At 51.9% G+C, this 12,478-nt stretch overlaps 1 protein-coding gene across 1 annotated transcript; it reads right to left on the bottom strand.

Moving 5' to 3' along the window:
• Positions 1-1,585: 1,585 nt before the first annotated feature.
• Positions 1,586-2,614, bottom strand: HCAR1 (hydroxycarboxylic acid receptor 1). The gene has a single exon (XM_075534632.1). It carries the CDS (start codon positions 2,612-2,614, stop codon positions 1,586-1,588), a length of 1,029 nt encoding a protein of 342 aa, XP_075390747.1.
• Positions 2,615-12,478: the final 9,864 nt, after the last annotated feature.

The following is a 12,478-nucleotide window of genomic DNA, read 5'->3' as shown; positions in this document are numbered from 1 at the left end:
AACCCCTAACCTTTCCTTCAGCAGCTGCCTGCATTCACCGTTGACACCAGCCATCCCAGAAACCAAGTTCAGGGCTGTGGAGTTCATTTGGACGCCTCACGACCCTCTGGGCCAGAGTAGAACCACCCCTGCGGGGTCTCTGAGACTGTAGCTCTTAACAGGAGCAGAGAGCCTCGTCTCTCTCCTGTTGGGCGGCTGGCAGGTCCCAACTGTTGACCTTGAGGTTGGCAGCCCACCACGTAACCCGCGACACTGCCAGCGCTCCTTTAACACCATCGAGGGGCTCCCAGTGCAGGGTGGGGATCGCCATTTCACAGACGCTTCCAGTCCATCTGACAGGCAGCGCTCACCTTTCCGCCCTCTGGTGTTTGTACCCTGGCGTCCTGCCCAGAATGAGAGGGGAGTTGTGCGGAGAGCAGATCTAGAAACAATATCCCCCCACGAAAGGGTGAAAGTCCTCAACCTCTCTCCTTGGCCCTCCACCTCTTTGCTACCACCAAGGGTGGGCCAGTGACCCTTCAAGGAAGAGGGACGCTTGCACAGCGTCTGGCTCAGAAGAGGAATCCACTGGAGGGTTGGTCACGTCCCATAACCAGCCTCCCAAGCCCTCCTGCCAGGCTCAGCACAGCCCAAAGGCGGATGGGGTTGGTATGGTTGTTCAAGCACTCAGCTCACACTGGAAACACCAGGATGGTAAACATGGTCTCTAGGCACCTTCTCGGAAACGAAAAAGAACAGGAGAGTGTGATGGTGGACTAAGGTCGACCTTCGTCACAGTCCACAGTATAGCTGCTGGTCTGTCACAGACTCCGCCTCCCTCCCACCGACCCCCCGGGGAGTCAAAACAATGACAGAGAAATGTGCAGGTGGGGGGTGGGGCGCCCCCAGAACATGAAAACTGTCAGGAGCGTCCATCAAAAGAGCCTTGCTCTGCCCGGAATAGCCAGGCTTAGCTCGTAAACACTGCCTGCCTTGAACACCAGGCTCCTTCCAGATCTGTCTCTACGGATTCAAACTGACCACGGAGTCACAAGGGAGTAACAACCCAGCCACACAGCCCCAGGAATAGCTTCATGTCACCGAACCGGACATCCAGACATGTTAGATTCATGTATGTTTTGTTGTGTGTAATCTCAACAACAGCAACAAAATAAATAAAAATTAATCCCCCCCCCCCAACAAAAAAAATCCAAACAAGTATTGACTTGGTCTGGTTTGGATTTTCCAAGACAAATTAACAGCTAAAGGAAATACTGATAGGTCATCAAGTCCATGGGTGCCCCTGGGAGAAGAGCAGGACCCGCTTCAACCCTCGTCCCCCTCGACGCAGCTGCTTAAATTGCACGGGAGTCAGGCCGTCCCAGAACCCTGCCCTGACACACACAGACCCCGTCACACAGACATGCTTCCCCACCCGTCCCGGGAATCAGACCATATAGGTGTGATCCACTCTCTCCATCCCACCAGGGCAGGGCAGTGGGGGGCATTTTCCTCACCACCAAAGTGAGAGGACAGACGGAGCCTGGGGGCCGCCTGCCTCCCCGTCCGGCTCTCCGACTTGCTGGCTTCTTTGCTTTCGTGCCACTCAGCACACGTGGACCGCCCACTGGGCCTCGGGCTGGCTTTGGGGGCTCTTTGGGCAACGCTTAGGGCAGAGGTTTGAGATGGGTATCTCTTCGGGCCTCCGGGGGGTCCTGGAGGGGCCTGGACGCCTGGGTCTCAACCTGCGGCTTTTGAACTTGGTATAGAACTTGGGGAAGGTGGGGCTGGAGAAGTAATACACCAGGGGGTCCAGCATGCTGTTCATGTAGGTGAAGCTGAGGGTGACGTGGAGGGCCACGTGGACAGACGGGTCGCAGGCACTGGAGGACACGGTCCACAGGAAGTAGAGCCTGGCCGACACGCTGGGCAGGTAGCAGATGATGAAGACCAGGGCGACCACCACGATGAACCGCGTGGCCTTCTTCATCCGCCTCTGCCTGGCCAGCTGCCGCCTCCGCTTCAGGCTCCACACCACCCTGCCGGAGCAGAAGAGGATGATGCCCAGGGGCAGAAAGAACTCCAGCTGGAACATGACGTCGTGCCAGCCGTTGGCTGACTCCATGATGAAGCTCTCGCAGGAGATGGTCTCCCCCCGCACGCACAGGTGGTTCTCCATCAGCAGGTACACCGTGCCCACTATGACCACGGCCCAAAGCACGCAGGCCAGGCCGGCGGCCGTCCGGTTGGAGATGGCGTTCACGGCGTGGTGGGGGTGGACTACTTTGAAGTATCTGTCCACGGCCACCACGGTAAGGAAGACGATGCTCCCAGCCCGGTTCATGGCCAGCATGAACAGCACCAGCCGGCAGGGGATGTCCTCGAAGGCCCAGCGCCGGTGCCGGCGGTAATAGTCCGTGCGGAAGGGCAGGCAGACCATGAGTAGGAAGTCGGCCACCGCCAGGTTGAACAGGTAGATGGTGCTGGGCTTCCAGGTCTTCATGTGGAAGCAGAAGCCACAGAGAGCAACGCCATTCCCCACGGCACCCAGCACGAAGGCCAGGATGAGCAGTGGGGGCATGACCTTGGAGATGGGGTCCCCCTCAATGAGACAGCACGAGCCATTGCTGTCCATGGTGGAGGAGTAAGTGCCAGCACTTCGAGTCCCCGAGCCCCCCTACAAAGGCAGGGTGCTTGTCTGAAGCCGACCCCTCACCCAGTGGCTGCGGCCCCCACCTCAGGGCCCTGGGGTGCCAGCCCGGCCAGGCCCAGGCTCAGGGCAGATCTGCCGCTGCTGGCCAGGGTGCAGAAACTCACCCGGAGAGTCCTACCTCTGGGGCCGGATCACCAGCTGTCTGACTGACCAAGGGATCAGGACCAGAGGGGGATGCAGTTTGTCCCAGGCGATCCCTTCTGGGATTGAAGGGGTGCTGTTTGGCGAGGTTTCTCCTTCCAGGCTCCCGGCTTTCTTTCGCTACAGACTCGCTCTGGGCTGGAGAGTTTGCAAAGCTGCCCAGAAGGCACGAAAAAAGCTTGTTTGTCATCCCTCCCGGTGGAGAAACACAAACATTTCCTGGAGTCGTTCTAGGCCCCTGCCTTCGCCGTCCCGCCCCCTAACCTTTGCCTGACTGCCCAGTCCTCTCCCCAGCCGCCCCCCCCCCCCCGGAGCTCCCAGGCAGGACCAGATTGGGAGGCTTTGCACCCAGCTATTTCCTGCGCCCCACACACACTTAAGAACTCTGCTGCTGGAGCTGGGTTGTTGTACTGACTACTCGTTGGGCTGCTAACCACAAGGCCAGCAGTTCGAAAGCACCAGCCGCAACTCGGGAGAAAGATGAGACTTTCTACTCCCATATGAGTTACAGTCTCAGCCAGGGGCCATTCTGTGCTGTCCTACAGGGTGACTCTGAGTCAGAATTGACTGGCTGGTGGTGAATGAGCGAGCGAGTGAGTGAGAGTCTAGAAAGGGGGTGCCCAGAAGGAATGCTCTCCAGACAGCCTGGGGTGGGGGTTGAGGGGAGAGAGAGACTTCCAAGGAGGCCAAGTCCCCTCCTCCCCCTGCCCTTTACATCCTCCCCTAGATTCCAGGGACCTGAAGTGACCGGTTGAGCAACCTGGAGACGGTGAAAGGACTCTGAAGCAAAGCCCCACATCGCAGCCTCTGCCTCCCCAGATCCTCCCTCCACCAGGAAGCCAGGCCAGCGATGTTGGCAAACTCGGACTTGGTTCCGTATCCCCATGGGATGTCCCCGGAACCCACCCCCCGGAGATCCTTGAACTTCTCCTCTATTCCCTGTGTGGTGGGTAGGTCAAGGGTGGGATTTCAGGGTGAAATGAGGGTGGGGAGCTCTCACAGGGCAACAGTTTAGTGCTCGGCTGCAAACTGAAAGGTTGGGGCCCCAAACCCACTCATGCCTCCTCGGGAGAGAGACCTGACCACCCACTGCTGTTGGTTTCAACTCATAGTGACCGACCCTCTAGGTCAAGGTGGAACTGCCACCGTGGGTTCCCACGGCTGTACGTGTTTCTGGAAGCAGGTGGCCCCATCTCTCTCCTGCAGAGTGGTTCGTGGTCGCCAACAATGACTGGCCTTGAGGGTGACTCCCCAGGGAGACACTGGGGACCAACCCCAAAGAAACCCACTGCTGACTCAGAGCACCACATGTGACAGGGTCTAGCTGCCCCACTGGGTGTCCAATGCTGTCATCGTCACAGAAGCAGATGGCCCAGCTTTCTCCTGCAGAGGGGCTGCTGGGCTTCAGTGGCCAATCCTTTCGTGGGCAGCCAAGCACCGAACTGCTGAGCTACCAGGACTCCTTTCTATAAAGATGGCGGCAGCCTAGCAAACCCTGTGGAACAGTTCTACTGTGTCACACCGGGTCACCGTGAGTCAGAATGGACCCCGCTGTCCCGCTGGGGTCTCTTGCTGAAATACCCTCTTTGGCTGTGGAGACTGTCTCCCAATGCAATGCCCCTGGCTCAGCCCCTGAGTAAAGCCCAACTCAGAAGTTAGAACCCTTTCCCAAATGGAGAACTCTTTCTTCCCCTCCGGATGCCGAGCTCCTGATCAGCCCGGCGCCGTCCCCACAGCCTCTGAGCCACCTCCACCGGCCACCTGGGCTGGCTGGCGCAACGACCCGGCTGGTTTCTCTTCCTCTGCCTATTTCCTGTCTCTCCTCGTCTCTCACACCGCTGCGCTGTCGTACTCCCTAAGCACGCTCTCTGCACTCTGACTCAGGCTCCTCGCACAGGGGAGAACGGCCCCTGCGTCTTTATGACACAGCAACTCTTTCTTCATTGATGGGGAGTGAATGCATTTATCATTCCGTACTTCAATCATGTCAAACAGAATTGTACAATTGCTACCCCAATCGGTTTCCAAACATTCTTTTTCTTCCCGGGCTCCTTGACATCGTCTCCCTTGAACTCCCCCCATCCCCCCTCCACCCCACACCCCCACACGCCCACCAAAACCCTCATTCTACTTGCTGTCCCTGTAGGTTCATCAATGCTGACTTGCACATACCGGAACACAAGGAAACATTCAGCACGGCTTCATGGGGGTGACCTCCAATGGCAAAGCACCTCTGAACAAAACATACAGAAAAGGTTGAGAACCAGAACAGGTCCAGCATACTAAGTATTTTGTGTGTGTGTGTGGCAAGTTTAATTTCTCATTTATTTTATGACCAACACTATAGAACAGCATAACACATTTTGAGAAGTGGAACTTTTACATGATCTATTTATTAGAATTTCTTTCTTTCCGTCTCCTCCACCTCCTCCTCCTCCTCCTCCTCCTCCTCCTCCTCCTCCTCCTTCTACTTCTTCTTCTTCTTCTTCTTCTTCTTCTTCTTCTTCTTCTTCTTCTTCTTCTTCTTCTTCTTCTTCTTCTTCTTCTTCTTCTTCTTCTTCTTCTTCTTCTTCTTCTTCTTCTTCTTCTTCCCCCACCCCAAATAAATCATCTTACTGGGGGCTCTTACAGCTCTTATAACAAACAGCCCATACATCCATGGTATCAAGCATATGTGTGCATAGGTTGCCATTGTCATGCTAACTCCTGACGGGAGTAGAAAGCCCCGTCTTACTCCCGGGAGTCGTTTTTGCACCTGCCGACTCTGCGGTTAGCCGCCCAGTGTGCAACCTCTGCACCACCAGGACTCCTTCCGAAAGCACCAAACCAGAAAACCAAACTCACTGCCATCAAGTCAATACTGACTCATCAATGGGACAAGCAACAGAACAGCGGGTGAAAGGAGACAGTGGTTGGAATAAGACATGAAAAAAATAGCAACGTGTCAATGATCCAGGGTTCCTGAGGGAGGGAAGAAAATGAGCTGATGGTGATGGGAGGAGTGGGGTTCTGCCGCTCCGTGAGTTTGCCATAAGCGATAATAAATATAAAGAAGTTCTTGCTCTGAAGTCAGCGATTTTCAACCTGTGGGTCCAATGGCCCTTTCACAGGGGTCGCCCAATTCCTCACAGTAGCAAAATGACTGTGATGAAGTAGCAACGACAATAATGTTATGGTTGGGGGGTCACCACCACAGGAGGACCTGTATGAAAGGGTCGCTGCATGAGAAAGGTTGAGAACCGCTGTCTTAAGTAAACTGGAAAACCTTTGAGTAGATTCTAACGTCTAGGCCCCAGCAGGACAGACTGGGACTGTGCACGGAAGGCTCCCAGAGCTACTGTCTGCACCGAAACAGACGGCCTCGTCTTTCGTCCGTGCAGTAGCTGCTGAGTCGCTTCCATCTCGGTGTCACCAGACGTCCTAGATGCCTTTAAGCACCAACAGTTGAAAGAACAGGTGAAAAAAAGCTTCAAAGTTTCTTGTCTTCTCTCAGTGTCTGCAGCCAGTGGGACTGTTAGCAGGTGCCTCCACCCAGACCTCACGCTACAACCCTGGCTCCCTCAACACACCCTCCAACCACTCCTGCCCTGGAACCACCGCTCCCAGCCTGCTGAAAACCTGCCCTAAATAGCTCCCCACCCACCTTGCCCTGGGGCCCTGCAGGCTGGCTCCTCCTGATGGGACCCCCAGCTCAAGTTAGCTCCCCCTCCATCCCTTTCTCCACTGGGCAACAAATCCATATTGTCCAGAATAAAAGGTTATTTGTGTGTGTCACTGGGCGCTCCATGCATTAAGACTGTACCTACTATTCAAAAGAATCATAGCCTTCACTTGGACTAACATCGCCACTGGGCCCAGCCCTCTCCTAGGCATCTCTGCTATCCAGATAGAATGAGATTGAGCTGGAAGTGCTGACCCAGAAAGATGGGCACGATAGCTTGAGTGGAAGCAAAACAAAACACCTGGTAGTTTGTGTGGCATAACCTACGCCCCACCTTTTGTAAAAAAAAGGATTTTTTAACCCCCTAGTATTTCAACTATGACGGCTGATTAAGGGGGTTTTTGGAGGGAAGCCAATAAACCAATCACTCAATGCCACATCTATTTAAATATCTTCCAGATTCTTAAATGACCGGTAGAACAAAATTCAGTAACGTGGTCATTCTGTCGCATCACGCCACTTCTGTACATGAAAAAGTAATAGGACATAGGCAGGCCTCTGAGTTTGGTTTCTAAAGCAGTGGTTCTCAACCGGTGGGTCGCGACCCTTTTGGGTTGATAAACAGTAGCAAATTGACAGTGATGAAATAGCAATGAAAAACAATTTTATGGCCGGGGGGAGGGGGTGTGTGGGGGTGGTCACCATCCCATGAGGAACTGTACTAAAGGGTTGTGGCATGAGGAAGGTTGAGAACCGCTGTTCTAGAGCGTCGCCATCAATTGGATATCGAAATACAGTGAGCAGCACGGAATTATTGGTTTCCCCGGTGCCTATGAAAGCTATGTTTCTTCACTGCAAGCTCACTGCCACGGAGATGATTCTGACTCATCGTGACCCCACACGACAGGGTAGAGCTGTCCTTGTAGGTTTCCAGAGCTGTAACTCTTTACAGGATAGAAAGTCTCATCTTTCTCCCTTGGAGTGGCTGATAGTTCCCAATTGCTGACCTTGCAGCCAGCCACCCAACGAGCAACGACTCAGCTGCCGGGGCTCCGCTGGGCTAGAGTCTAGTAGGTATATTACAGGGTCATGAGAACAGGGGTAAGAAATGAGCACATGGTGCCACCAGACTTGTCCAGTGCAGGGTTGCCACGAACCTACCGTTTATAAACATGTCCTCATATCTAGGTGCATAATCTACGAAGTAGCAGAAGGAGGTATGCCTGGGTGGCCATTACTCGCTCACTCACTGCCCTCGACTTGTTGTCAACTCACAGCAACCCGACAGGACAGGGGAGAACTGTCCCTGGGGCATTCCAAGACGGTAACTCTTTATGGGAGTAGAAAGACCCCTCTTTCCCCCACCTGCTGCTGGTGGTTTCGAACTGCTGACCTTGAGGTTAGCAGCTTAACCTGCAACCATTATGTCAACGAAGCCCGCATAGGTCTATGCGCCGCAGATCCGGGGACATAAGCTTGTGCCTTCTGGAATTAAACTGCCTGCTCATTGATCGTCTGTGAGTTCTCAGGCAGCCAACCCCACCTCTTTAGGGCTTAGTCTCGTCGTGTGCCCAAAAGCAAGGCTAGCACCCGCATCAGCAAACAATCTAATATGAAAGGAAAATGGATTCTGCACAAATCAATTCGATGGCGACTCCTCGCAGCAGCCCTGTGGGACAGAGGAGAACTGCTTCTTTGTGGGAGCAGTCTCAGCTTTCCCCTCCCCAGTGGTGGGTGGGTTTGAACTACCCACTGGGAGGCTAACAGTGGGATGTGCAATGCTTTGGGTCACCAGGGCGCCTGCTGACCACATACGTAGACCAGTGAACAGCACTCTGGGGGTGGTGGGGACGGGGGAGGGGTTTGCAGTCTTTTCTCCTGTGCTGCGGACACGCCCGCGTGGGATGTTTTGTCAGAAGCGTGTGACACTTGTGTGCAGTCACGAGCGTTCCAGCAGCGGGAGTGTGGAGGGGCGTTCTCGAACTGAAGAGGGACAGGTTTCTCTGCCTGCCTTCCACCGGGGCCACCCTGTCACCATCAAGTCCTGTGATCGTCGGAGAGCCTTGTTCTTCTGTGTGGAATATTTATGGGCCTCTGATGGCAGAACGGGTTGGTTCCTTCTCGCTCCTGTGTTGCAAGAACGGGCAACGACCTTATGCAACGTGGCAAAGCCAATCTGGTTGCTTTTCATTAACCCTTACCACACCTGTGTCTGCCTTGTCAGGGCAGTCCTCCAACGGATCTCCCTTTGAGCGCCAGGGTGCTGGGATGAAGGATTTGGATGGCAGGTGAGGAGGCTCTTTTTGTTTCCTGAGCATCCATTCTACCACCCACCCCCCCCTTGGAATCAACATCTCTCTTGGGTGCTCAGTCCTTCCCCATATACCCTGTCCGTGAGATCTGGCGCTGGCGTTTGGCTTTAAAAATGGGCATGTGACCAGGTCTGACAAATTCGATCATACCATCCCTACAGCCACGGTGATTTGTTCAGCGATGAGCGCGCAACCCACGCCAGGTTAATGAGCCACTAACCTGAATTGTCTGTTAGGGCCCTTCTGTCATTGGGAATTACTAACCTGGTGGGGGGGGGGGGGGCGGAATGAATCTCAATAATATGGAGAACAATGAAAGCAGAGGAAAGGAGTCGAGAGATGAAGGGAAGTCATTTCTTGAAAAGAAAAGGACTTAAAAAATTTTTTCAAACATACAGGAAACACTGCGGAAGTAACTCCCCAGCCCCAAACACCAACACATGCCACCTTTGTTTCATAATGCTCTGAGGGCCAGAGAGGTGCTTGAATTGCTGTTTGATGTCTAAGATCCCTGCTGGGTCTGAAGCAAGGATCCACCCTGGTCTGTCACACCTTTTAAGTCATTTAATCTCACACACACATACATACATACACACAACCAGGTTGACCATCAGAGACTCAAGAGAAAGATGTTATCTTGCTAAATATAGAGCTCACTTTTTGGTAGCTTTCTATTGTGAATCGCGTGAAAAGCCGGAGGAGAGGAGCCGAGCAGATCATCCGTTTTACATCCAACAGCTCACACACTTTTTTTGGGGGGGGATCATCTCGTTCACTGCCATCTCCTCAATGCAACCCCGCTCATCCCCACTCCTCCCCAGGTGTCCTGTCTCCGCAACTTCTCTCCTACCCCTTCCCAACTTCCTCCGTGAGCCAATGCTGCCTGCTCGATGATTGGGGGTGCACGTGCCCTTTATAGACCTGTCGGTTGTTCGGCTGGAAATTGAGTGCCGGGGCTGAGTTCAGTTTCAGACCTGAAGCATGACGATGGCCCTGAGTCTCAGGACCGCCACCAGTCTCTCTTGATGGTGAGGTTTCAAACAAGCCACTCTGGAAGGGCATCTCTACGAGACACAGGTGACAAGCAAGAGTGGGTTTTTTGTTTTGTTTTTATTTTTAAAGTTTTCCATTCAGAACAGAGCTAATTGATGATTTTTAAAGTTTTCCATTCAGACCAGAGCTAAGTGATGTCACTGCAGTGATGTCACCCAGTATGGTACTCATGATGTCACCTACTACCATCACCAGCACGACGACACAGCCAAATCACATGATCAGAGTACAGGAGAGAAAGAAACCTTTCTAACTAAAAGGGGCCCGCAACAGGGAGGGGATGCTGCAGAGGCTGTCAATGACATAGGCCCCACCCCATACCTCGATCACCTTGAAAATGCCCACGAAGAACCAGGTGAGAATATATCTGACCCAAGACCCATCCAGCCCCAGGAATGGAAACCCCCAGGTTTCTGTACTCTCCGGTTGAGACTGAGACCAGGTTCTGCTCAAGTATCACATGTTTGGGGAAGTCCCTTGTACGGGACTTCAAGGAACCCAGTGCAAAATGCTCCTATTCTCTTAAGGAGAAGATTTCTCAGAAAGTGGCAGCCAGAATCACCCCTTCCTCCACGTTTCCTCTGCACTGTCCTGCAGTATCACTTCTTCATCATCCTTCCGCTAGGTCGCATCTCTGGTCCACTTGACCACAAAGCTCTCTCTCCTTGGGTGAAAAAGAGATACTTTGGCTTTAGAATAGGACCAGTTCTGAATGCATAATATAGGTTGAATAGAAAACCTTACTGCATGAGTTTAAATAGGGATGGGTCTGCTTTATCTTTCCCAAACAGAAACCTAGGAAGGCAGGCAGACCAGAGTTGGTACTTTGACTCAATAAGGATACCAGACACCACGACTTTTAGAGATGTCCAGTGTATAATCCCTAGTGAATGAATCCCTAGTGAATTCTCACAGTAGTCCTTTGTAGGAGCAATATGACTATAGCAACTCCTGACTTATTTTCATAGCCTAGGCAGAAAGAAGAGAAAAGATCATGGCTGTTTTGTTTTGGGGTGTGTGTGTGTGTGTTTAATTAATGTACAACTGATTTTTATATCAATTTACAAATAAGTAAATAAATTTTGATTTGTATATCATACTATATACAAAAATAAACTACAAATGGCTTGCAGATGTAGGTGTAAAACCTAAAAGCAAAATTGTCAGAATAAAATAGGAGAGGATCTCACCTTCCCTGACATGATCACTGAAGACAAAATGGGTGCATAAGCAAATGTGGTGAAGAAAACTGATGGTGCCTGGCTATCAAAAGATACAGCATCTGGCGTCTTAACGTCTGGAAGATAAACAATTGGCCATCGAGCTGAGAAGCAACAAAGACCACATGGAAGAAGCACACCAGCCGGTGTGGTCATGAGTTGTTGATGGGATCAGGTATCAGGCATCAAAGACCCAAAACAATACCAAAAAAATCATATCAATGTGAATGAGGGGGAGGGCGGAGTGGAGACCCAAAGTCCATCAGTAGTCAATTGGACATCCCCTTATAGAAGGGCCACAAAGAAGACACTAGCCAGTCAGGGTGCAGTATAGCACCGACAAAGCACGCAAATTTCCTCTAGTCCTTTAATGCTTCCTCCCCACCACTATCCTGACCCCAATTCTATCTTACAGTTCCGCCTAGACCAGAGCACGTACATGGGTACAGATCAGAGCTGGAAACACGGGGACTCCAGGACAGTTAAACCCCTCAGGACCAATAATGGGAGTAGTGATACCAGGAGGGAAAGGAAAGGGGGTAGTAAGGGGGAACCAATCACAATGATCAAAGTATGGCCCCCTCCCTGGGGAATGGACAAAAGAAAAGTGGGTGAAGGGACAGTGGTTGGTATAAGAAATGACATTAACTTATAAATTATCAAGGGTTCATGGGGGAGGGATGGAAAAAAAGAGGAATTGATGCCAAGGGCTCAAGTAGAAAGAAAATGTTTTGAAAATGATGATGGCAACATATGTACAGATGTGCTTGACACAATGGATGTATGTATGGTTTGTGATGAGAGCTGATGAGCCCCCAGTAAAATAATTTTTTAAAATACAGGCAAGCATCTTTGAGTTAGGTGAACAGTTTCTAGAAGCCACACCAAAAGCCTGAACCATACAACACAAGTTGGCATTCACCGGAAACAGTGAACTGTTCAAAGTGATGGGAAAATTCAGAAATAGTTAATGGTTGGTTGGATGGTTAAGCTTTTTTTTTTTTCATGCAAAGTTTTTTGTTTGAGACATGTCAAGGAGCACGTTTTTTAAAGATTGAAAACGTGACTCATACAGTTATGAAATCACTGTGTGTCAAATGTCTTATTTAACTCACGAACTATGAAGGGAATCAACTCGAAATCCATTACTGTTGAGTCGATGCTGACTCATAGCCATCCTTTAAGACAGCCGAACTGCCCCCTGAGGGTTTCCAAGCCTACTCTCAAACCCCTGGTGGCAGAGCGGATTCCGTGTCAGGCTGCTAAGTGCAAGGTCAGATGCTCTGCAGGAGAAAGATGAGGCGGTCTGCTCCCATAAGATTTACAGTTTCAGAAACCTAAGGGGGGCAATTCCTCCATCCTATAGGGTCTCTGTGAGTCAGAATGGACTTGATCGCAG

The sequence above is a fragment of the Tenrec ecaudatus genome, chromosome 16 (genome assembly GCF_050624435.1).
Source record: "Tenrec ecaudatus isolate mTenEca1 chromosome 16, mTenEca1.hap1, whole genome shotgun sequence".
Taxonomy (NCBI): Eukaryota; Metazoa; Chordata; class Mammalia; order Afrosoricida; family Tenrecidae; genus Tenrec; species Tenrec ecaudatus.
Note: the sequence above shows the minus strand (reverse complement) of the source record. Positions and strands in the feature narration are given on the sequence as shown.

Excerpts from the sequence above, each read along its gene's own strand:
- HCAR1 (XM_075534632.1), bottom strand. The coding sequence starts at position 2,614 with ATGGACAGCAATGGCTCGTGCTGTCTCATTGAGGGGGACCCCATCTCC.